The sequence below is a fragment of the Tachypleus tridentatus genome, chromosome 13 (genome assembly GCF_004210375.1).
Source record: "Tachypleus tridentatus isolate NWPU-2018 chromosome 13, ASM421037v1, whole genome shotgun sequence".
Taxonomy (NCBI): Eukaryota; Metazoa; Arthropoda; class Merostomata; order Xiphosura; family Limulidae; genus Tachypleus; species Tachypleus tridentatus.
In genome coordinates this window covers 33635711-33663018 of record NC_134837.1, presented here as the reverse complement: position 1 = coordinate 33663018, position 27308 = coordinate 33635711, and the positions used below count along the sequence as shown (strand labels likewise).

Genomic DNA, 27308 nt, shown 5'->3' with positions numbered 1-27308 from the left:
ATATCACAAACATATTCTTACTAAAAAAAATAATCTCAAATATTACAAAAACACAATAACATGAAATACAAACCTCTCATTCTTTTTCATAAACACTCCAGCATATGGTTGATTCAGCCTCACTTTTCTTCTAATGATTTCCATCAAATCTGGGTTTGAAACCTTTTACACAAAAAAATATCTTTTACCTATAACGAATATAAATGAGTAAGTACATAGAAAAGCTTTTGTATCAAGGACATTAAGTTTTGAAGAAGAATTAGAGTGTTGTATTATTTGAAATATCATAACCTATTTGCAAATATAAGTAAGAATAAGGCCTCTTAATCCTTCTAATAGTTCAAAACTTCTTACAGATACTCAAGTTTCCTTAGATCTATTAAGTTATTGACCTACATTAGTGAGTGATTTATGAATACCTCAAATAAAAATCAACATTTCATTGAAGCACTGTTTAAAAAAAAAGTTTTAGTTACATTCTGAATTGCAATGTTAATAAATTGAAATTAAAATTTTTGTCACCTAAAAACTGTATTTTGCAACTCACACAACTCCCCTTAAGCTCAAATTAACTTTCTTCATAGATGAAACAGGAAGAAAGTGCACCAAAAAATACAGGTGGGAAGGTACATGGAAGTAAACACCTATCAGAAGTTATAATTTTCCTATACTGAAAATGTATTTCTGATAGGTACTTCCTCTGCTCACAAGATTAGCTGTTCTTGTTTACTGCTGTTCTATGCATAAATGTTTATTACAGATGCTACAAACCTTCTGTAATCCAGTCCTTCTGGAATCAAATGATTGCAATGTGTCTATCATGCAAATCATCATACATAATTTTTCTACCAATAGGAGCATAGTACACTTGCATGATGCATGGAACTTCTTCTATTTGCCTCTACCCAATTATAACTTCAAAGTCTGCCAGATGATGGAAGCACCAGAAGTGAGTAGAGAGGAAGGGTGGGAAGTGTGAGAGGGGGTAAATACCTATTAATAATACATTTTCACTATAGAAAAATTATAACTTCCAATACAGTACATCCTTCTCCTCACATGACTAGCTAGAATCTTGCACTGATTTCTTCTTCTAATTAAAGATTTCAAAACATACTTTGGTAGATGAGAGAGTCATATCTTAAGATAGAAACTGCAACACTTCTGAGCCAGATATGGTCTTTGCCCATTTATGTAATGCATGAGAAATCAGGGTGGAAAATGAGAGGAGCACATGCAAGTGGAAAAGAATACAGTAGGAAAGTGATCCTAACTGGAGAAAGACACAGTAAGTAAATCTCACAATAAGAAAAGGAGATAAACAAGGATGTGTCCCATGGTAAATAGTGGGTATGGTGTGACAGACCATACTGGGTAAGTAAATTTTATCCAAAACCCCCTTGTGAGGTACCAAAAACCATGCAAGGGTGGGATGACAATCATACCATCTTCACTTCAAACAATGGAATTTAGAACCACTCCAAGTCCTGAGTATGAAACAGGATTAGATCTGAGCTATCAATTTGGATATTTGACACCTGGTATCAAAAGGAAGTCTATTTCATGTAATCAACTCCTGTGACTGAGAACAGGTATCAACTATCTGAAGGGTAATAACATCCATGTAATAAGAGAGAACAATGGAGAGTCAAGGAGAGAACCAAAACAATCCCAAATATGTGGTGACTCACAAAAAAGGAGAAAGAAATCAAGGGAGGAAGATAGACAACCCAAAACCTGTGTGACAACTTACACTGATTGGTTCACTCGAAATCCAAAGCCAGCTTGTGGGGTATTGACATGTAAAGATGGAATGAGGGCTCTCAATCCAAGAAGTGAACTCCACTGTAGGGCTAATTGAAAATTGGAGGATATTACATTGTCTACATTGGCAGAATAACACTACTCTGAAATGAATTGTTATATCAAGCATGGTGCTTCCTTAGTTGACCACGCCAGTGGTTTGGAACTGATAAGTGGTAGGGGCTTCTATACTTCACAAGAAGAAAAGGGGAGCTGAGAATGCTTTGGAGAGCTTGGATGAATGTCAACATCTAAGATATTGCAACTGGGGGTTATAAATCTATTTTGAAGAGAAGATCATATCAATTTATTTAATAAAAGCATGTCAGAGATGACCAGCTATCTTCTTCTGCTTTACGTATGAAGTCCATGAGTAGTACAGTCTGGGACAAGCCAATTTATGAAGCAAATATCATAAGGTTATTCACAAGCAATCTTGTGAAACACCACCTCTCAAAGGTGAGTATGCAAAGCCATGGAAAGGAAAGTGCTAGTCAACATGACATACAGTGCAGATCTAGAGTTAAATAATGCTTTTCATGCACCATTCACCACAAAGTGGGATCCATGTAATGAAGGTATGAAGAATGAAAGAAAAGAAAGTATAAGTGAAGACTTACCAAGTGTCAGTATTACACTGAAGTGTAAAATACAACCACAGGTGGATAATGAAAACCTGAGAAATCTGAAACCAAGATATAATGTAAATAACAGGAGATAAACATGTTAGGGTTGGTCCACTTTCTCAATTGCAGGATTTCTTCCAGAAGCCTATGAAGATGAAAAATGAAGAAAAAGATGAGGTTTTGGACTTGATGAGAGGTAACATAGAACAAAGCATAATGAGAAGGGGGATAAGGAGGAATAAGACAATTGGATCAACTGACAAACCCAACTGGTGAGGGTAAAAGGGGAGATATTTTTGGATGAAGAGGGTTGTTATGGGATAAAGAGACAGGAGCTATGGAAGGATGCCATGCATGTAACATAACAATAAAAGGCATGCACTGAACATAGTAGGAAAACTGAGCACGGAAGAGACTAATGGGAGATTTGGGGTCTGCTCCCCAATCAGGTAAAACTAAGCCCAACACTTGTTCATCAAGATATGGACAGTAAGCTCCATGATATCCAAGGGCAGGCTGATTTGAAGTTTATAAGGTATAAGGCATGCTAACACCATTGCCCAATAGAGAGTTCTTCAGTATGAACCTTAATATCAGGGGATAGGAGAAAAAAACAACAAAGAGGACTGAGAGGCATATTCATGTAGTAATGAAGGATATGGGTCACAAAATAAAGAAGCAGGGAATAAAACATCACATGTTTAAGAAATAAAGTTAAAAAAAAGAAGTCAAACAGAATCATCAGGATGGGTATGGAAAGGTATGACAAATTCAGGAGGTGGAAACAGCTTTCCCACTTTCCTCATGTTGAGGATCAACCTTTATCTCCATATAACATTCAATCTCCCTGCAAGTAAACACAGACAAATTTCCTGATCAGTTACCAACACATGAAGCCTGTGGTTATGCACCTGTCAAATGTGAAACATCCAGAGTGGAGACAATAGCTTTGGAATTCATGTTGTATCAGCCAACAAAAGTGTTTGATGTAAGAAATAAATGTGATTAGAATAAAGGTAATAGAACCTAAATGCTTAAAAAAAAAGAATATATTATATTAAACCACTTTGATAACTAATTCAATTTATAACACTAACCAAGACAAGAAAAAAAAAGATGGCTGAATGCAAGTGTTGCCAAATGAGAAGCAACAGTTTAGTGGAAGTGCAAAGAGGAAGTCATGTGCATCATATGAGTATACTATGCTCCTATTGGTAGAGAAGTGATGCATGAAGATTTGCAAGAGACACATGCTTGAATCATCCAGTTCCAATGGGGGAGGCGAGGAAGGCTTGTAGCATGCTTAATAAAAAGGTTCACATACAGAGGGCAGCAATGAATAACAATTGCTATCTTGTGAGAAGAGGAAAGTATTGTATCAGAATTACATTTACAGGTAAGAAATGTTAATTTCTGAGATGACAACTCTCCTCCATACACAGAATAGCTGGAATCCCACACTGAAATCATGAAGGAGCATATGATAACAATAAACCTAGATGAACTCTCTCCATTCAGAAGATGTTCAAAGGGAAAGCCTATAAAGTTGTCACATCTGATGATAGAGACTCACTTGTAGAAGACCACATCTTGTCTGTATCAGTCTACTCTTTGCCTGGAATAAAACTGAAAAAAAAACAAAAAAAAACAGCAAAGAAACAAAAAAGCCTCAAGTGTCACAAGGATGGGTAGAACCAGATCATGACCAACTGAGCACCTTGACACACATGGTTAGTAGGTCAAGATGTATAGTGTGGTCAGGGTATGTCTAAATGATATGTGCCTTATCTTGACAGACTCACGGCAGGAGGATGGCAAACTAACTGTCTGAGGGGTGACTCATACTAAAAAGACAGTGTTACTACTGCCCAACTTTCCACTAATGATGAATACAAGCACTGAGGAACTTTTAAAGGTTCACCACCTCAACAGCAACAAAGTTTTAAGTGGCAAAGGTTTTCCATGCTCCACTTGAATAGAAAGAGAAAAAGTTGTGGAGAAAAAACCTGGAGAAATGATCAAAGCTTCGTAGGATGTCTGCAAGGTAAATATTTTACTGGAGACTCTTTAATGAAAGACCACAAAAATCATACTTTTAAAAGCTGGCAAACTTAAAGGAAATGGACATGCATTCTCCTAGTGCTACTTTTTTCTTTGATAGTTTATGGAATTGGATTGAATAATTTTAATGCCATAAGAATTTGCAAAGCATCTCATCTCAATAATGGCCACTGGAAGAGCCAGAGAAGAACGGATGAGCACTTTCCGTTACCCATGGCTAAATGAAGCTTTTGGAAAATGAGAATATCCTGTGAGGCAACAATAGCCAACTGGCAAGGATTATAGAAAAGGGAGAATGATGCTTAAAAAAAATGTGTACTTCCCCTCACAAAAAGAGCATGTAGTTTTATTGAAAAAGCAAGTGGAAGGAGTCAAAATTCTGCAGGAAATGAAACAGCTAGAAGATGAAGATAAAGCAAGGTGAATGTGTGCAGATTCCTCACATGCCAGTCTGAGGAATCTCATCCAAGGACCATTTAAAGTGGTACACAACAGAGTGAAATAGTTAATGAACATGACCCAGAGAAATGTGAATGGAGCAAGGGAATAAGGAAATGGGCCCACAAAAGAGAGACCTCAGATGCCAGTTGAAAAACAAAGAAAATTAGGATTATGCTGGCTAAAGAGGTACCAAGAACAGGATCTGACAAGGAGTGTAGCATTTTAAAGTAAAAGCACAAGAGAGAACTGGTATAAAGAAAAAAGTGAAACCAGTTATGACTGAGGGTACTGATTGCCAAGGCCAAAGGTTGAAGAACTGAAGAGAGGATGTCTGGTGTAAACAGTGATGAAGACATTCCCAAATATGCAAACATAACAAACACACTGTAGATGAAGAGATTATTCCAATTCTAGCCAGAAAGTATGATCTGCCACCAAGTTTAGAGCTCCTTGTGCATGATAAGCTGTGAAACAAACCCAATAGAAATAAACATGGAAACAGTCTTAGAACAAGTTCTCTTTGTGATTGATATGAAAAGAACTGAACTTGTTGGAGTGGGTCATGATCATCTGAGGAGATGGAGGAAATTGGAAAATGCCAATTCTAGCCAGAAAGTATGATCTGCCACCAAGTTTAGAGCTCCTTGTGCATGATAAGCTGTGAAACAAACCCAATAGAAATAAACATGGAAACAGTCTTAGAACAAGTTCTCTTTGTGATTGATATGAAAAGAACTGAACTTGTTGGAGTGGGTCATGATCATCTGAGGAGATGGAGGAAATTGGAAAATGTCAATTGGAAAGCAAGAATTTCAATGATGCTGATATGCAGCAAATGCTTCTCTGAAGCACATGCAGTCATTCAGGCATGCTCCACCTTACCTTGAAAGAGTAGCATCTGTATTATGATGGAGAAATAAATGTGGGCAGAAAAGAGAAGATACAAAGACAAATCCTCAAGAAGAGAATGGTGGTGAACACTTAAGGACAACAGATCCTGGGAGAAGTTCCACTGGTCTTGCAAATTCAACTGGAAGATTCACGTGTAGCCTTAATGAATGAGTAGTATAAGGGAAGCCACTGTTCCCAAAAGCAAAAGAACCTTGCAGAAGCTCCCATGATTTAGAATTCATAATGTGTAAGCAAAAAGAAATTATTATATTGCATTTCCTTACTTATAAAAGAAACCTGAGAAATATAAACAAAATTTAAGATCTAAACTATTGCAAATTCACATAACTGATTAATAATTTAAAACATACCTGTCCTAGACAATTACTAAGAAAATAATAGTCTATTTTGAGAGCTAGTAATTAAGAGTAGTTAATGCACAAGAAGGATGTATCACTGTCTTATAGATTGAAGGCTATGAAATCATGCACTAGTGCAATTCATGTTAAACACATGATTGTTAGTTGGAAGTTATCTCAAGGGTAGTGGAATGCAAGTCTGAAATGCAGATAAATGAAGAATCAAACTGTTCATGTGTGGAGATGAAGTATTATCTTACAATTTGTGAAATATAAATAAGTAAGCAATAAATTCAATAAGACCTGTGACTTAACAAGATAAATTCTTGAGTCTCTTTCTGTAGTTCAGTAGCAAATGTCACCTAAAAGTTACACTTCCTATGAGTGTTGAATTAAACAGCTTTTCAAATTTCCTCTACTTTACAATTACAAAAGAATGTAAATCATGACATTTTTGTGTTTGAAAATATCATTAATATTGAATCGAATCTGTAAAGCAAGAAAGGTTATGACTCCAGCAGGGTAAAAGAAAAAGACACTACATCATGGAATTTGCACAACAAATATAATGAAGATTAACCTGTTACCAATTCATGAATCTCACACTGAACTGTAAACAAAAAATTAACATACAAATTTGGGGCTACAGAAGTGACACTAAACTTTGTCTATCCACATATACATACTTTATTAAATATAACACTATCAATGTACCAACCTCAATGATCTTAATAAATCTTGGAAAAACCGGATTTCGACTTATGGCAATAATAGGGACCTGTGGCCACACTTCAGGGACTGTCATAGCTGCCAATGCTCCACCTTGTGGAGATGATCCATAAGGCTGAACTACATGTGGCATTTCTTGGATAACTGTTGAAGTGTTAGTATCATTACTCTGCTTTTCTTCAACAGCATCTGAATCTTCCTTCTTTTCATCATTTGATGATTTGTTATCGTCATCATCATCAGTCTTTCTACAGTAATTTCTCTGTGACTGTTTTAAAACCATTCCATTACATGTTGCTAATAAAGAGTGCTTACAATTCACTTGCCATGCTGTACTTGAAAATGTTGACCAGTTTGTGTTTTGTTGGAAATTCAGAGATGTTTGAGCACTTTTGGCTGCTATGGCTTTGACATTATGTTCTCCAAGAATATTATCGCACTTTTGTTTATATTTATTATTTTCTAATTTTCTAAAATAGTTATTTTCAAAAGCTAAACTATTAACAGAACTATATAGTTGTCTGACGCAATTCATTCTAGTGTTATTATTAGTATTAAGCCTAATAGTAATGATATTACAGGGCCTTTTCGTTACGTACTTTTTACTTGTAACGGTAGAACTAAAACTTTTGTGACTATTACAAGTTTTAAACATACTTTCTGATGAGCATGATTTATAAATTTTTGTTAAAGACGTAGGTTTAATTCTCTTTTCTGTAACACTTGCTAACCAAAATTGTCCTGATAATAAGCCACGAATGTTTATAGCCAAACTGAGGGCCGCCATCTTTCACAGAATCACGTAAGGTCCTGTAGAAACGGTATTTTACGTTACTACACATATAAAGAAAAATTAAAAACAAAAAACACTTGGAGTAATCTATAATTTCTCGGAAATCACCTGTGGTATGCTACGTGTAATTATTAATTATTTAATTAAAGTAAATTTTGATACGTTTTTTAATATACTGTTAATAGTGAATAAGTATATTTTTATACATTTATCTGTTTATTTTTACTTTTGGAAATGCTAAAAATGCCCCTTCAATTTACTAATCGGAGAAGTTAAAGATGGCGGATCTTAAAGAAGAGCTCGCTCAAAGTCGAGCGCGAAGACAAGCACAGGCTCTTCCAGGTAGCCAAGAAGACGTTCAAGAGGGTAGTATGCTAGATGAATTTGACCCCTTTTCTGGAGAAACCGATATTTTTGAGGAAAATGTTAACATTTCTCTTACGGCACCACCTAAGACCCAGTAAGTGTTTTGCTAATATAACTAAGTAACTTATACTACTAGTAGTACTACAGTGTGTATCATATATCTGTATACCGTGCCATGCTACCGGTGCATAGTTTCGAGGGTTGTACAATTTATACTATAGCGAGAAGAGGTTATTTATATTTTTTTTTATTATGTTGTTTTGGTTAGAAACCTAAATGTACACAATTCTGAACGTTTAGCAGTTTTTGTCACCTTGTACTGTAAGTTTTAAAATAGATACATTATGTTATTTGGAAGAGCTCAGCATCAGAGTTTGGAGAAGCAACTAATTTGATCTGATATGCCAATGAAAAGATTTGTTGTGCCTTTTACTTTTGTTGTGAGAGAATAACATGCAGGATTAGCATTCAGTTGTCCAGAACAGTATAATCTAGACACATGTATGCATTTTTTACCTCCTGTTTCGTCACTGATATTTAAGGTTGCAAATGGCAGTTTTGTTTGGTTTAAAAAATAACAAGTATTGTTAGTTGTGAGCTGCAGAATATTAGGTGTGTCATAAAACCTCAGTGAACATGAAATGTGTGGACAACATTGTAGAATTTAACCATTGTTATTGATAGTTTTGTCATTTAGAGGAACATATTATGATACAAAATTACCATACATGGTTTATTAAAAGTTCATCTCTGTTTAAATGTCTTTAAAGGTGCATTTGATTACATTTTAGGTTTGCTACAAATGACCAAAGGGTTGTTTTGGAATAATAAAAATGTGTAAAGCTTCTGGTCTTGATAAATTAGTGACCAAAAACTAAAAACAAATTAGTTACAAACCTGGTGGAAGTTTTTCATTTCCAGAGTATAGCAAGGGGTTATTTCATCCATTTAGGCTATCACATTTCTGCTATCCACTATATACATATTATTAATTAAAATAAAAATAAATTTTGATATGTTTCTTAATATACTGTGAATAGTGAATAAGTATATTTTTATACATTTATCTGTTTATTTTTGCTTTTGGTTATGCTAAAAATACCACTTCAGTTTACTAATTGGAGAAGTTAAAGATGGCAGATTTTAGAGAAGCAAACATTTGTAGTTATCTTATAGCTGTTTTATCATCTCAGGTTTTGAGAGTGGTGGTGGAATCATTACAAATAAATATCAGAAAGTTTGATGTAGAAACTGCTGAAGATCTTTGTGTGTTTTTTTTTTTTTGTAGAAAGTATGATCAATCAGTGAATTAGCTAAAACAGTTTTCATCAGAAAAATCAAATTGATAAATACCTAAGATCAGATAGAAAACTGGCATGGAAAGAAGCAGTGGGTTTTCATAATTGTAGTTCAGTCAAACTGAATTATTGACACAAGTAGGATGCTTTAAGGCTTAGTATTAGAACTTATGCTCCTTTTTATTTCCTTTAATGATAAAGATGAATAAGTGGTAAATAAATTGCCAAATTTGTTAATGATACTAATGTCTGTAGTGTTTCTATCCATTATGAAGGTGCTGTTGTTTTATAAAGGAATATATTTGATGGTTTGTGGGAATAAATGGTGTGTTTTAATTATAAGAAGTGTAAGGTCAGTGTTGTGTTGTTTCATTTGTCTATTAAATCATTCAAGAAGTGTTCTGTTGCTAATAATAGAATAAATAGGATTTTAGGTTGTATCTGCAGAAATACTGAGTATTAAATCTAAAGTGGTCATAACTTCATTGTATAGGTCACTGATTAGGTTTCATTTGGATTATTGTGTTGACTTGGACTTCTTACCTTAGGAAATACATTGAATTGTTGGAAAGGGTTCAGAGGAGGGCTACTAGAAGTATACTTGAGATAGAAAATTACTGTATGTTTAGATCCCTGAAATTGTATTCTCTTGAAAATAGAATAGTTAAGAGTGGATCTGATTGAGATGTTTAAGATTGTGGAATTGACAATGTTGATGCATTATCTTTTTGGTACTAGAAGACACAGATATGTTTTGGCAGAGTGGAAGTCATTTTCAGTTATGACAGCTATTTTTTTCAGTAAGTTGGTAGGCATTTGGAATGAGTTGCTTTCAGGTGAGGTGGAGGATGAATAAATATTTTAATGGCAAGAGCTGTTTTGGAGTTATAATTTAGCTTTGTGGATGGGACAGCCAAGATGGACCAACCAGTCCATTGTCATTGTTAACTTTTATGTTATAGTTTGTCCACTTTATTAAGAAAACATCTTGATACTAGTAGAAATTTTTTATGAAAGCATCATCTGGATGTTTGAGTTCTACATTTTAAAAATCTGAAAAGAACACAATGCCTCCCAGCCTAGCATTCTTCTATCCAACAAAAACATGCAAAGGAATTTCAACCTTTTTCAATACATTAACAATTTCAAACCTGGAATCATCTCATGGATCTTCTCTACAACTTGACATTCTTTCTTGAGTTTGGTAATAAAAACATGATGCAGTATTTGGGTTTTGTTTTTTTGAATTTTAAACTTTAATTTAGCAGTTGGGATAGTTTAAAGGGATCAGTGAGTTATCCTTACATTTTATCAAGACATGGTAGTATGTCATGCAGTGAAAACAATGTGTAGCACACACTGTGTGTTTTTAACAAAGTGATAGTTTAGCAGTCTAAACTATTACATACTTTCAAAATATGTGTTCTACTGTACTCTTGGATCATTACTGAATTTCTTTCTATTATGTTATTAATTTCCTTAAGCTAAACAAACAGAAAATTTATTTGATAGAAAAAGTTACTTAACTTTCCTGGATTTTTTTTTCAATTTAATTGATATATCTTTACAACTACAATTAGGTGTCAGACTAGGTCTAAATATAAGCCACATGTACAAAGTTATTCAACAAAACTGCTCAGTTTTGACCAAAGTTTTTACTTGTACCTATGCAAAAAGTCACACGAACTATTGGTCTAAAATTTTTACTACAGGTTTACTTACGAGTATGGGTGGTCAATTTAAGTTTTTCTTAATTTAATTAAAGATAGCTGACTTATAGCAGTAAAACTATAGGGTGAAAGCACGTGTAAATACATAAGTATTGGTTAGGTCAAGCAAACTAAATTAACAGTTTCCAATCTGATGTTTTCAAATGAATCATAAGAAATGGACAGTTATTATTCTTTTCTAACTTTTCAGCACAAACTTGTATTTTATGAAAATTGCCTAATTAAAGAGCATTTAGTATCACATGATATTAGTTTAAGTTGTTAATGTAAATGATGTATGATACAGCTGTACCAAGTACGTATGAATGAATACAAGAAACTGTTTTATAGTTGCCAAGGATTTATTATAAAGAAAGCTATTAAGACTTTTTTTTTTTTTTAAAGAATCTGGTTCATTCTTTAAAGGTCTGTTCCAAATAATAGGGTTGAGATCCTAAAGCTGATGTTGGTTACTGTTGAGTGCTGCTTTCTTAGTTACTATTATTTGTTGGTGTGTATTGATAACAAAGTCATGATATCTAATCAAAAACACCTTAGTTGTGAAAAAACAGGTTTAGCCAAGAAAGGATTGAGTGGGTGACGTAGAGGAATGTGAAATTAAAACTGGAAGCCAAACTGGCAGGTACACTTATAACCCTTAATAATATTTTACAGTAAATATTTATTCATTAGTTGGTCAGGCTGTATGTTTTATCTTGTGGAATGATGGTAGATAAAATGTTACAACATATTTACAAAATTACATTTAAAATCTAATTAATTTATGTATCAATTAACTGGACAATAAAATGTTTACAAATCATATTTTAATATGATACAAGTTCTACTTAATCTTTACTTCTCTGTATCATGTGATTTTAGATTTCCATGTTATCTTCTGAGTGTATAAGACCAGTTACATGCATACATGTTTCTGAGCCATAATATAAATTTATAGCATTCAAGTTTCTTGCCTTACTAAGTTATGAACAAAAAAAGTGATACCCACGTTCCATACTTCTTCTATTTCATCCTGTCTTTCAAGAAATTTTACTGTTCTCTCTTGACATTTGCTGCTGGATAATTTACAACTGATAGAAAAGATAGTTCCTTACAAATTTCATTAGGAAGCTGAATTATTTAATTGCTAGTTTAGAAAATGTGTAGTCTCAGTTTCATTGTTTACCTTTGTGGTGTTCAGGTCAACCAGATAATGGAACTTCTTTAAACTGTTTATAGCTCAGTTAGAATTTAATTTCTGTACTTAGAAGTCCAGTTAGATTATAGTAGTTTTAGGATGTTTTATTTTTAATTTGTGATAATTATGTGTATTAAAAATAATTATAAATAATATTTGGGATACCAACATTTTTACAAAACATGGTGTTGGAGTGTTTTATCCATTGATGAAAAAAATGAGTCCTGATGTTAGTATTAGATTTCATGTTTTATGTTTATTCTTTAGTTTTTGACAGAAAAGCAATCAAAATGTAAAAATTAGAAATTTATCAGGTCTGATGAAAACATTTAAATGGAAAAAGAATTACTTGTGATATTCAGTTTCCTATAACATGCACATTGTGATTGTAATTTATTTGTGACATGCTTTTAACTTGATAGTTTATTTGCACAGAGTTATATAGCTGTGATAAAATTACATTAAATATACTTTGGGACTGTCAAAGTGTAGCTGAAAAGCAGTAGAATTGTGATTGAAGTGAAAGTTAACTAAAGGAGTAATTTTTTTTTCAGTCCAAAATATGTTATATGTAATTAGTAAAGTCATAATTTGAAGAGAAACCTCACTTCCTCATACAGAACAACTGAGCTCAGCGTGGCCAGGTGTGTTAAGGTGTTTGACTCGTCATCTGAGGGTTGCGGGTTCAAATCCCCATTGCACCAAATATGATTGCCCTTTCAGCTGTGGAAGTATTATAATGTGATGGTCAGTCTTACTATTTGTTGGTAAAAGAGTAGCCCAAGAGTTGGTGGTAGGTGATGATGACTAGCTGTCTTCCCTCTTGTCTTACACTGCTAAATTAGGGATGGCTTGCACAGGTAGCCCTCGTGTAGCTTTGTGCAAGATTCAAAAACAAACACAGAATAACTATATTCCCTATGCATCTATCTACTGAATAGATTTGCATGCTATTAGCCCTGACCTAACTCTTACCTAAATTAACATATTTAACATGAACTGAAGTGGTGCATAAGGATGTTTTCAGGCAACAATGACTTTCCATTAATAGGAGGAACACAAAACATCCATGCATGGTAATTTCACCTAAGCACTTGCACTCATTCTTTTCCTTGATATTAAATTGAATAGACATGTTAAATTTTCTTGTATGTGTTCAATTTGCTGTGATTTGTGATCATGAATAAAGCTTTAGTTTTTGTTTTACCTTGTCTTTTATTTCAAGAGCATTGAATTGTTTATGAATTCTCAAGTGTGGTTGTATTGTAATAATCAAGATTATTTAGTATACCCTCCATTCCATAACATGCTGATTCTTTTCTTGAACAATTTCTTTGTTCTGGTTTAAATCCATTATTTCTTTCCTTTTCTAGGTTCTCAGTTTTTGTAACTTATTTTGCCTGCTCAGGAAGTAGATTTCTTATCTTCTGTTTCACTTTCTAGAATTCAGTTTTCTTGGTTTTTGCCTTTCTCTCACTACCGTCCTATGTTACCTATCATCCCTAGACCTCATTGTGCTCCAGATGGTTTTTCTGGGGAGATACTTTTCTTTCTCTTTGCAATACTGGCCCCATACCACTTCTGCTCTGTTCCTGCTTACTTGACACTTCTGCTGCTGGAGATTGATGGGCTTAGATGTGTTTTTACTAATGTACATCTGCCTACTTCTTTTTTTGTTTAATCTTTGTCAGATTCCCTTTCTTCCCCAGATGTTTTTGATAGTATTCCTGATGCTCTAGAGATCCATGCTGAAACAGCCTAGTAATAATCATCTTTATCTTTCCTGGTTTCTTGTTTTTCCCAACCTTTCCCTTCAAATTCTTTTTTCTTGACTAGGTCAGTCCACCCCCTATCCTTCCCATTGTGGTTTTCATCTTCTTCTTTCTATTTTCCTAATACCTGCCGTGAGGTTCATTGCATATTTTGTTGACAACTATCCTATCAGTACAGAAACAGTGGGTGCCTGTCTTTCTCACTTTGCTAAGTTTTCTACAAATAGGTAGGTTCTTTAGCTTTTCACCCACAGTCTTTTACTTCATGTTTTTTCTCCTCTTTTCATTTCTTTTTCCTTCCCTCTGGCCCCATTTGTCTTCAGCATCCTTCTCTATGTTTTTACTTTTTTGTGGTCCCTGATAAGATTAAGAACTGATGTTTGATAATTGACCTATTGTCTCTTAACTGATTTGTGGTTATTCTATAGTTCCAGGTGAAAAATTTCTTTTCTTCTCAATGGTCTTTTTCACCCAGTCTGTGAATACCCAAGGTAAATGTATTAGATGTTTTCCTTCACATCATGTTTGCCCTGTCCTCCATATTTTGTTCATTATACTTGAGTTTTCTAATTCTGTTCCTTATGTATTAAGTTGATTCATGAGGGCTTTCAGTTGCCACCTTCTTGGCCTGAGTCTGAAATTCCATTTCTTCATGAATGGTTGGCTTCTCTTGGTCCATTCGTATGAAGTAGCTACTCCTCCCCCTCATTCTTTTGTAGGAGTCTGTTCAGTTGGGATGTTTTTTTTAAGATTTTCAGGTTATTTTATTATCTTCATGCAGTATTTGGTTCCTCTGGTAGTGTTTTTTTCAATTCGTGTATCACCCTCACTCAACCATTATGTCTTCACCTGCAGGTGATGGAATGTTTGGCTACCAAGATTTGTTCTTCTAGTTTACATCCTGCAAAAGGGATTAATTTGGAACATGACATGTTTTGTCAAGTTTTGATGTGAATTCAATCCTTCATGTTACATGTACTCTTTGTAGCTGGATTAAGTCATAAAAATTGTATATTGTTTAATGGAATATTTATATTGTGTTTTGCTGTACTTTGTGTATGTAGAATTTTGTGTAATTGTTGCATGGGTCAGAGATATTTCTAAATTTTTGTGATTGATTAACTACAGAAAGAATTTGAACTTTGAGAGAATTTTTTGTATTTTCAACCAGGTTCATCTCTGACTTGAAAAGACTGACTTTTAAAAGTCTTAAATTCCTTTTGGTATTTACATCCTTAAGTCTTTTGGTAGTGTGTGTGTGTGTGTCTTTTAATTTACTGGTAAGTTTAAGTTAAATTTTCAACTAAAGTGTATTTTATTCAAGTACAACTTTCATGTAATTTGTGCATTAGTGCAGTTTCTTTTGTTCTTTAATTCATTTTATATCACAATGCAACAGTTCAATCAGATAATCAGCTAGTGCTTCCAATATCTTTCTTTGGTGAATAAAATGTTCACCTTTGTTTAACTTCATACCATTCATACTTGCTCTCTTTCTACTTAGATCACTATACCTGGCTTTTCACAGAATATGTCCACACATCTTTTGTTATTGCAAAGAACAGATTGCTGAGTGCATGGTTAATCCTTGTAGTCAAAACTTAGGGCATAAAGTTAAGAAATTTGACTTAAGTTATTTAAAACTAGTCGGGCTTCAGTAAGGTCCCTATTGAAGTATGAATGGAGGAATTTTAATGCTAGATACTGGGGCTCCATTTATAATAAGTGTCAATACCCAAGATACAGATCTGTTCTTTAGCACAATTAGTTGTTTCACTGTCTTTATAATGACTGATTTATTGATATAATATGTACTTTTACTTTCAGCTTAAGCTGTTAGATGTGTATATGAATGAGAAAGGCTGTGTTTGAGTTGGTTGAAGGGTATATTCAATGGAAAGAATGCTCCTTTTTGTAAAATATATAAAAGTAAGTTGAAGGCTCTTTTTGTGTTACCATTAGCTAGAAATAGCAGTATAGGACTGTAGACAGGATTAGCTCCATTTTAGCATTTCATCTAAGATGGGAATTCTTTGATATGTTTCACTTTTATTTATTGTACATGCTTATTTCAGTTTTCCAAAATAGATTTGATGTCCAGGCTTGTTATAAGCTGTCTTATTAACCATTTTGGTTGTTCTTTGTGAGATGGTGTGCAATTTTTCACAACATTTGGGGCACTGGCATACATTATCTCTCATCTGATCAACTTAATTAGAGATAGGTGCATTGTTTCATCAAGCCCTTAAGCTCATTTTTGAAAAGTTAACAATGAAGAACAGGAAATTGAACAATAAGCTATGACAATGAAGAACAGGAAATTGAACAATGAGCTATGACAATGAAGAACAGGAAATTGAACAATGAGCTATGCTCCTGTTATTGTTGAAATCTCTTTCGTGGATTCAGTGACTGTGTCGACAATATATTTAATAAATTAACCTTGTTGCTTTGCTGTGGATCAAGTAAAGCCATTACAATTTGTTATGAAAATTTTTGCATTTGTAACCATGTCTTTTGTTCATATGTTGATTTTCATAGAATATCTGTTCCTTCTACAAATTTCCATGCACCTATTAGAATTGTCAAAAAGCCTTGATTAGCTCCATGCTGTGGAATGAAAGCTTTTTATACTTTTGTAGCTGTGAACTAACTCTAGACACTTTAAGATAATTTTTTATTCTCTTTTTTTTCTTCAAAAATGATTTTACTTGATGCTTCAAGGACCAATAGAACAAATTTGATGGAATTTTTCCATAAAGTTTTGCTTAACATTTTGCTGTAAATTTACAAGTTGTATTACAATTGTTTGATATTCACCATTTTTTATGATGAGAATACTATGAAGAGTGTAATTAAATATAAATTGTTATTTTGTAGATGGTATCATGGACGTCTTGATCGTCACACAGCTGAACAACGGCTTCAGGTGACAAACAAACTGGCCAGTTATTTAGTTCGAGAGAGTGACCGTAAACCTGGATCATATGTTCTCTCATATTTAGGTCATACTGGAATCAATCATTTTAGGTAGGGTGGCTTCAAAATGTTATTATATGGATGTATTTTGAATGTATAGCATTATATGATGTGTATTTTTAGGTAGGTGTTCAAAAGTTTCTTGTTTTTTTAAGCCTTGTTGAGTTACACCTACATGCAAAAAATTTCTCAATAAAGAATCATTTGTATATGAAATACTTCCATTACTTGAAAGCTTTATACTTTATCCATTAGTATTGACAGTAGAGCCTTTCAAAATTATATCTTAATGCTACCCATTCCAGAAGTTAGAAATAATAATCCAAACATAAGTTTAAATTCTTATGTTATACATTAGCAAGATCTTATCACAATAGTATTTAACTTTTAAAGGAAATTTTGACTTCCAAAACATTGTTGGCTTTTCCTGTCTAAGCATTGGTTTCTTATGCTCCAGTCGTTTTTGCTCCATTTCATTGCTTTTGGCAACACCTAATTTGCAAGCATCTCCACTCATGTCAGTGTACCCTGTATCTTGACACTGTATACAAGCACCTAACTTAGATATTGTAATCACTTTTGTCGACAAAATGTTGGTCACAATTTTCTCTGATGAAGTGCTGTCCCTCATGAACTGCAATTTTTGCATCATCTCGTGAATTTCCTTGTAATTATAATTTCTTTAAAAAATGCAAATGATATTTGCGGGTATGAATTCCTGTTTTTACCATTGTTAACATGGTGGCTAATTCAACCTCTCCTATCCTTCCTTTGTTATCGAGCATCTCTTTATAGTTGGAGAAGAGATACTTTCAGTTAAGGCTATCTGTGTTTGCATCCTTTGGGAGAAGAAGACATAAATTTGGCCCAGGAGTGTTTTATTTCAATTAATGTTTGTGGGTATTCAAGTTGTGCCTGTATCATGACTTGGCATTATCTGTTTACCATTTGTTGTTGTTGATCTCTAGACCATCTTTGGCTCTAGTAGCTTATTAAATTCAGACCTTAATTTCAGGTGTCCTCCATTTGAGCTGACTGACAACAACAGTGTTGTTATTTGCTTAAGTGTATGTGTGTGTGTGTGTGGGGGGGTTACTACTGCTGATGGACACCTGATATTCTTTCACTGAAGATTTTTCGGTACTTCAGGTTCTGGTTGAATTTTCATTCAATTCTCCACTTCAATTATCTTCTCAACTTGTGATATTTCCACCCCCATCAGAGTTACTAGTTATGGGGGTGGTAGTGACAGTTGATCTCATTTTTTCAGGATGTTTTTGTTTCCTTGTAGTGCCTGGGCTAAGGGAAAATTGGTGGATATTTGTTGTTTTTTCTTATCTTAACCCATTCTTTGATCTTCTCATGATCACAGTCTGGATGTCCAAGAGTGAGGTTGCTGAGGCATTTCTAGATATTATCATAGTGAATTCATTTTGCCTTTAAATATGTTTCCTGTACAGGGATCAGATTTTGCAGTTCAGTGATGTAACATCAGCACCACATCTTTTTTGCTGAGTTTTACAAGTTTTCTCCATGTTTTAAGCCCACTTCATCAACCTCCACTCCAGACTGAGGCTATGGAATGGGAAGTCAGGTTCTTACAGGAATAGTTCTAAATCTCTTTGCATTTGTGAGCTTCCCTCAAATCTCTGATTTCTTTGGATAAGGACACATGCTATCCTTTCAGTAGACTCAGGATGACTAATGGATCTTCTAGTCTCTTTCTGTAGGACCAGTGTCTTTAGAATCAATCCTACAATTAGAATGTATATATATATATATGGAGTGTCCCAAACAAATGTATACACACTTTGAATGATTATAAATACAATGTTTATTAAGATATATCTAGGTTTTATAATCCAAGTTTAAGAAGACAAGTGTAGAATCTTTTGAGTTGTCGCAGGTTTTTGAACCGATGCTGAAAACTCTGAAAAATGGAATTTCAAACTTCACATATCATTTCATTTAGTATTTGGGTGCATTATTTTTCAGTTGCTACTCTCAGCTCATTGATTATTGCAGGTTTTTGTGCTCTAAACCATATCTTTGACATATCCCCTTTAAAAAAAAAAAAGTCCAGAGGTGTGAGGTCTGTGAATGTTGGGGAAATTTAGTGCTATCTCTTTGTCCAATCCACCTGTTCAGCAAATTTTTGTCAAGGTAGGCCCTCATATTTTGATGGTAGTGAGGAGGTGCTCAATTTTGCTGGAAATAAAACTCCTTATCTCCAAATTGATCTTGAACATGTGGCACGATAGATTCTTGCAGCAAGTTTAGATAAATGGGACCAGTGATTGTGTTTTCAAAAAAGAATAGTTCAATTACACCCAATGCTGATAATCCACACCATACTGTAACCCCTGGTAAGTTTATGTGATGTTAAATCATAACATGTGAGTTCTGAGGTGCCCAGTAGGTGAAATTTTGGCAAATAACTGAGCCATTTAACTTAAACGTGGCTTCATTGTTCCAGACATTCTTGTTTGGAAATTGTGCATTCTCTGCAGATTTTGACAGGTGCCACTCACAAAATTCAAATCTGGTCAGGATTATCTTTGTTGAGGGCGTGGACTAATGCTGAAATAAAACTTTTCCAATGAACAAGCTTCAACATGCGATGGATGCTCGATTTTGGGATTCCTGTCTCACAGGCTGTTTACCAAACAGATTTTCTTGGAGATCAGTGGAGACTTTCCAACAGCTCTGCTTGTCATGTGGAACTGGTGGATGATTGCTGTCTTCCAGAACGCCCTTTATGAGCATCTTGAACAGTTCCATTTGTTTCAAACTTATCTCTAATGCAGTAATGGTGAGTTGCATTGGTGGATCTGTTTGAAACTCCCTTCTAAACTGTCTTTGCACTTCAGCTACATTCTTGCACTTCCAGTATATTTTTTGCGACACCCTGTATATTTATATCTATCTATCTATATATACGTATGTATGTGTGTGTTTGAAAGTCTACTGACCCTCTGTCCCAAGTTTATCTCCACAGTTACTTCCCTTCAAGGGTGAGGTCTGAATATTACAGGTCAGGTAATCCAGGGTTTATGAATGGATGACAAATCTTCATTCTGCATCATTAATTTAGATCTTGCTGTCCACCTGACAGTTGTGTAAGGTATAGATCTCTTGTACAGGTATATCCTGATGAAACATTTCATCAATTCCACAGTGGACTCTTCAGTTTACTGTCATGGAGACATGTGCTCTAAGGGCTGTTTTTGAAATTTGGTTCTTTCAGTACAGGTCTTATTCCAATCATATAAGTCTCTTGGCTTGCTGTTTTCTTAGCAGACTGTTAATCTCAGTCCTCATTTGCTTCTGACCAAATGGATTCTCCATTATGAGGTTTCTAATAGATTTGATCTTAGTAGATGCATCCTTATCAGATGAAATTGTATGTCTATGCCTTTCTCCCAGTTCATCTGTTGCTTGGAGTTCTAGCTATGTTTTGATTCTCTATTTATGAGTTATTGCTAGCCCCAGATTGGCTGCCCTAACCATGATTTGCTCTTCTAAAGTATCTTCAGGTAAATCCACCTCTGCATATTCTGTTTTGGCTATATTTATTGAGGCACCTTCAATCCCACATTCTATACCGAGACATTTCTCGAGCTGTTATTTGGACCTCTCCTTATGCATTTCTCTCACATTCTTTACATAATCTAGCAACTTTTGTATGGGGTTTTTCTACTATCCTCATGGCTGTTTTAACATCTGCTAGATTATGAGAAGGAAGTTTACTTTCATCATCTTGTTTCTTTATTTTTCAGAGTCCCTTACATCTTTCTTTTTCTGGATCTCACTCTGTGGCAAGTGTTACCCAAACAGGTGTGATTTTTACTGATCAAATTCTGCATTGGCAATCAATTTGATTATTCTTGCTAATGGTTGCAAACAGTCTCTCTAAAAATAAGGTGTTCCATGAGACCATCTAGATGCTTACCAGATGGCATTACCATATTATTGTGTACTGCCACTCCTAGACTATTGTGAGTGAAGCTAAAGAGGATTCTGCTTGTTCTTGCTGATCATCAGATTGAATAAATCAGGGTCAGTTTGCTTTTACAAATGTAGGGAACTTGGTTCACCTATTGTACTGTTTCCAGAGCACTGTTTATCAGGATTCTCTAATGCACAATACCTCTCAGATTGTACTAGTGGGACAAGAGAGTCCTTACCATGCCCAGTTTCCATTCACTGGGGTGGTAAACAGAAGGTTTCACTCCAGTGTTAGAGTGTGTTCCACTTTTGGAAAAGAGGATGAAGTTAGGGGTTTCTCATATGCCAGTCTATGGATGTTTTTCCCAGATGACAGGAGAAATGGCACCATCTTCTGCAGGTGCCTAGTTGTAATACTGGTTCAGATTGGACACCAAGTTATCCAGGTAGGGTGTGCATGATGCTCCTTTTTGATTGATGTCAGTTTAGTATATTTTTCAAGGAAGGAGGTCCACTATCTCCTCATAATTCTGAACATGAAGTGGTCCCATTCTAGTTCTTTGGCTAGGCACACCCTCTCCATAATTCCAGGGTAGGTAGAATGCTTCTTGCCCAGTCAGTTGGAGAGTGAGGATTAGTGTTCATGATTCTAGACTGGATGAGTTCTGTTTTTTCAGGTTGAATAAAACATACACAATTCCATCATTCCAAGCCAGCAGTGTTGTCTTTCAAACTTCTTCAGGTTGAGGATAGAGTTTGCCCTCTTTGGAATTGTTTATTTTCTCATTGTGATTCTTGTGGCTTGGAGTACTTCATTCTGTGACTATATAGTTTTTGCACCAAGTACATCAAATTGGTAATGTCTTGAGCATTTTTCCTTTGGTTTATCACCATCCTCCTCCTTTGTTGGGAAGAAGTTACTTGGCTGATTACCTAGTCTTTCCACCTCTTCCAGACATTCTGTACATGTTTGGAAATATGCTAATAAGTTGAGAGAGGGTGCTGTCATGCTTTAGCTTTCCATTACTTGGAGACCATATTTACATTCTCAGAGGTTAGATCCTTTTCTTCCTGTTTGGTGTTCTAGGACTAATGCCACTGTTTGTCTCATTAACCTTACACAAGTTTTCCAGAGAAATTGAGACTTCTTTTGGCCTCATCTCATCAAATTTGCCATATCTCATATGTCATTAGTGGTTCAGTTGTGTTAGTGTACAGACTGTTATGTGAACCTAGCCTAATACTTCTACATCTCATTATTTACATAATTTGGTGGTTGCCTTCTAAGAAGTGTTTTGGTTACCTCAAATGGCTTTTCTCCATGCCCTTGCTAGTTTGTAAGAGAGGTGAGTGCCTTCATTACTTTTGTGTTTTTTCCTGTTCTTTTTCAGAGACTTTCTTGTCTTTTTCCTTTGGATAATACTCTATGGCAGGTGTTGCCCAGTCATATATGCTTACTACCAAATTTGCACTAGCCTAAAGTTGATCAATAAAAGAAATTTCTTGGTAGCAGTGAGCTCTCTTAGGATGAGGTGGTCTCTCTGGTTGGTAAACAGTTATAACATAAAGAGAAATAAATTACTGGACTGCCTCTCATGGATGATTGTGAGTTAGGCTTAAGAGGATTTTTTCCATTTATGCTGATTCCTAGGTTTAAGAAATTGCTCTGGGCAATATAGTAGGGTGTAAAGTCTGGAGCAAATGAATTAAAATTCATATAAATACTTAGATGAGCAGAAAAGAAAAACTTTTTTCAGGATAAAGCTAAAGTGTGTATAAAACTATTATAGGAAATATATTTTTGACATAGGAAAATGTTAACATTAGGTCATTTAAATGAATTTTCAACCATCTTCTCTGCTTGTGATTACACCCAGTTCAATTCTCTTTAAACTTGAAATCTGTCTCTCTTCCCTGGTTTATGTTTGTTGTTATGGGTTTCACTGGATCTCATTGCTTAGAAAGACTTCTACAGGCTGTTCATAAACACATTATTCATTATCCTTTGTGAGAGAATTTTGGAATTCATGTAGATTCCATCAGTTAGCAAATCCTGTTTGAATGTTGACTCATAAACCAAATACTATGTCATCTCCAGATTCTATTTATTGGACACTGTCTTGTGGTCTTAGTGCAATTTGACTTTAATGTGTTGTACTTGTGATTACAACAATATGTGGAATCAAAACTTGTGTTGATATCTGAGCAGCCAACATGAGTTTTTATCAGTTTTTACGTCATATTGCAAGACATAATGACCTTTATCATTATCAGATTAATTTTTAATTTTGCTCTAGGTTGGTAGCTTATTTGATTGTCTTCAAAGAGACCTTTCTATAAATGTAAATCCCTCTTCAAAGGGAGATGATTGAACAATGGTATATTTTGAGAGCTGTTATTTTTAAAATTGTGGCAGTTAAGAAAGGATTTTCTTTTTGTCTGGGAGGATTATTCTACACTCAGAATTCTAAAAGATACTGTTAACTGTAGAAGAAAAAATTGGTGCAGTATTTAGAGATATTTTATTAATTTTCATTTCCTTATGAAATAAAATCCTGTTTTTGTTTTAAAAAAGTATAGGGTTGTAATTAGTCTATTTTATATGTGATACTTTAAATATACAGGAAAAATAAGTTTATGAAATAAGCTGTGTGGTACATAAGTATTTCCTTTGAAATTCATTCTTAAAGAATCTGTAATCTCACAGCAAAAAGAATTTAAATCCATATTTTTATTATCTTTACTGCACAGTTTTCTTAAAAAAATCACTATAAAATTACAAACTGTTGAAATCTTATATTAGTTATACATCTAATTTTGTAATTTGAATGTTATTTAAAGTAAACCTTACATACACACTAGATTTTTTCTTTGTTTTAGTAGCATACACTTATATTTATCTGCCCACATTATTTGTGCTAGTTTGATCAATTCGTACATGTGTATTAAAAACAGTATTTTGATTTTCATGTAGAATTACAGCTGTTTGTGGAGATTACTATATTGGTGGTCGACAGTTTGATTCATTGTCTGATCTGATTGGTTACTACACAAGCTGGTCTGACCTATTAAAAAAGGAGCGACTTGTACATCCTGTGGCACCTCCAGAGGTAACTGTTTGGGAAAGTACAGTGAAGATGCAAAAACATTTTAGAAATAAAGTTCAAGAAACAAAGTCGCAGTGAATGGTTTGCCTTTTCGAAAGTATTTATGTAAAGTTAAGTTATTGTAATCATTTCAATGTGTTTTTTTTTTCTTCTGCAATCTATTGTTAAGTTTTCATCATGAAACTTATCTGTGATTGATGTACTAGAACAAAGAAACAATGTCCTGCTTTGAACTCAGCACTTGTTATGTAATACTTCTCTTTGTTTTTTTTAGCTCATTCATGAGAAGTTTAACAGTGTGTTCATTTCTTGTATATAAAAAGCAATATTTTGAAATCAATTAGAACATTGATGGTTGTGTAAACAATTATAACATATTAGATTTGCAAAATTTGTTTACTTTGTCATTCAATAATAGAACTTGACATGATTTTGATGTTGGTGCTATAGTAGCTGACCATGTGTCAATCATTTGGTTCAGATATTATTGAAACAAATCTTCAGGACCAATTTGTTTGAAGAATTTTATGAAAGAGTAAAGAGAAACTCAGTTGAATTCACTTGTTATTAAACGTGCAAAATAAAAAAAACTCATTCTTCAAGATATAAAGATGGTCATGATAGGTAGAACTTGGCTTTAGATTTTTTTTCAGCTTGCAGTATTACTATTTTTGATGTATTACAGTTGGAAGTAGTTCATATTTGAAAATAAACCATTCTGTCTGTTTGGTTTTAATTAAATTTATATGAGTCAAAACACTTCATGTTTTGTTTCTGTGTTTATAAACACAGGTTTCAGAATGTATTCTGCTGGGTGGTGATGATTTTTGTTAGTAAATACTTATTAAATTATTATGAAATGATATGGTTTTAATGGGACCTTTAGCATTTATGGATAATATTTCTATCCTTGCAGCCTGTAAATGATAGAAAAAGAGTTGTTGCAATATTGCCCTATAGCAAAATGCCTGACACAGATGAAATCAGGTATGTACCAAGATTTGAAGTTATACAAGTTTGTATTATTCTTCAAAAGTATAGTTTTGGAAATTACTTATATTCATTTCAATGGTCACTTGCCTCTTTCTTCTGTTCAAGAAAATTAAGAATGTAAATTGTTTCAAAATAACGGTATAAAGGAATGTGAAAAAAGACAAAACACTATTTCATTAAAACTAATGACATGATTAACATGTAATTTTATAACAGTTATCAGTAATGATTGTCATAAATTTATTTAATAGATTTCCATTTTGATGAAAGTTTGCTGCTTAAAATCTTTTTATAATCAAAAATGAGGATTATAAATACCACAGAAAACTGACTCTAATGTAAGATTGAAATTAAGCAGTGTTATATGTAAATTTATGTTATAGTTTGCTGTTTTAATAATAAAGTAAAATGAGAACAAAAGCAGTTTACTAAAAAACCAACTGTGATTTGTTTTTGAATTATGTTTACAAATAAATAAAAGCATTTTAATTTTGCTGCTATCTAATAACATAGAGAAAACAAACATCTATAGTTTTAAGTCACTGACCCCAAAAAATGATTTTATCTTCCTTACCTATTCAATATCACGATAATATCTTAATATTCGTTGCTGAATTACTTTAATAATTTTCAAGCTTTACATTTTTAGCATAAATTTTTGAAGGATCAAGCTCTGAATGTTACAGGTGAATATTAACATTAATATTTGGTTGAATGCAGTGAGTCCAGATTATGTACAAGTATCTTGTCCAGTTATCTTAAGACAGAATTATGCAAGGTTATATTCATTAGCAGGGTTTAAAAATGAGGTTCACAGTGAGCAATGTTAATAGTTAAGAGGCAGGGAAACGAAGCTTCTTTGAATGAAGTTCACAAACTTTGGCAACAATTTTAGTAGCAAGGACAATTTTAAAATTATAACAAATAAGGTCTAATTCACTGAGTCATTCTTCTTTTATATGTCTGTTTGAATGTGTATTATATTTCTTTTATGTCTACATGAAGTAACTGAGATAGTGCTTATAAGTATTTGTAATACTGTCATATTTTATCTGTTCTGAAGATGATTGAATAATGGTATATTTTAAGAGCTGTTATTTTTAAAATTGTGACAGTTATGAAGGGATCTAGATTGAGTGAAATTTGTTACAATCAACAGATGTTGCAAAAAATAATGTGGTTGGCATACTGTTGTGAAGCACTTCTAATTCTTTAAAGTTTTTAATGTATTAAATAGAGAATGTAGTACTTAAAAATATAATAGGCATAATCCTTATGTATTATGACAAGTATGATTAATAATATTCATGTTTCACTATCTTCTAAAAGGCATTCACACCTTAACAATGACATTTTTTATTTATTTTTGTATAACCAAACTTGTATTTAGAATTCAATTTAAGTTTCTGCAGTAAAGAATTCTTTGTTTTCATGCAATTGAAACAATATGCAATCCATCATCTTTTTCAGTGGTTAGTTTCAGTTGAGAGAAATAAACCAGCCAAACAAGGATTTCTTACAGTGATCAACCAATTGGTGTTGATGGCAAAAGATGAATTTAACTTTTTAGCATGTTTCTAATAAAAAGTTAATTTTATGATTGTTTTAGTAGGATCACAAAGTCTAAAATTAAAGAGAATATAGTTTGACAACTCATATGGTTTGAAACCAGTAAGTGATAAATTACACTATTTTGATATAGCGTTCTTTCATTCTTTGTTGTTTGAAAGGTCTGGAGAATTACTATTTACATTCATAGTTTTCAGAAAGGAGATATATTCACTATACATAATGATATTGGTGATGGCTGGCTGTGGGCAACTCTTCACAGAACACAAGAAAGTGGTTTGGTATTTGAGGAACTTGTAGAAGAATTGGTAAGTTTAAAATTTTGTAAATCTTTGTTGTAGCTCTCATGTGAGAGGGAGGTTAGTAATATATGTTTTGCTAAGTTTATGACTTTGTTATTTGTTGGTAAAGTGCTCATGAATGGTTACTTACTGCATGTAAGAGTGAAGTTAATAATGTCATGTTTGGTAAGTTGTAACTTTTTCAGCTGTTCATGAAGCATGTCTTTCATTTAATGTTTATCTAGTTGCTGAATTTTATGAATATTGTTAATATACCAGTGGGAAAAATATAAGGGTTCATTTACCAGTGTATTACTCTTGTGAACAAGAATGTGCATTAGAATGTGTTATTTACTTTGCCTAGAGAAACAAAAAGGGGCCAAGT

General features: G+C 33.7%; 2 protein-coding genes across 3 annotated transcripts in view; one reads left to right on the top strand and one right to left on the bottom strand.

The window, feature by feature from the left end:
- The window catches only part of LOC143237167 (lon protease homolog, mitochondrial-like), a 57396-nt gene extending 49677 nt beyond the window's left edge, over positions 1-7719 (bottom strand). The window contains exons 1-2 of the mRNA XM_076476131.1: positions 6900-7719; positions 74-162 (exon numbers count right to left, since the gene is read on the bottom strand). Coding sequence (XP_076332246.1) covers positions 74-162; positions 6900-7697 — 887 coding nt within the window. The 5' untranslated portion in view covers positions 7698-7719. The remainder of the gene's footprint in view (positions 1-73; positions 163-6899) is intronic.
- Positions 7720-7833: 114 nt separating this feature from the next.
- LOC143237168 (ras GTPase-activating protein 1-like) overlaps positions 7834-27308 on the top strand; it is an 82091-nt gene continuing 62616 nt past the window's right edge. For both annotated transcript variants that reach the window (XR_013019900.1, XM_076476132.1), the window contains exons 1-5: positions 7834-8163; positions 16927-17076; positions 23948-24083; positions 24997-25067; positions 26833-26950. Coding sequence is in view for 1 of the 2 variants with exons in the window: in XM_076476132.1 (XP_076332247.1) it covers positions 7982-8163; positions 16927-17076; positions 23948-24083; positions 24997-25067; positions 26833-26950 (657 nt within the window). In the remaining variant the exon portion in view is untranslated. The remainder of the gene's footprint in view (positions 8164-16926; positions 17077-23947; positions 24084-24996; positions 25068-26832; positions 26951-27308) is intronic.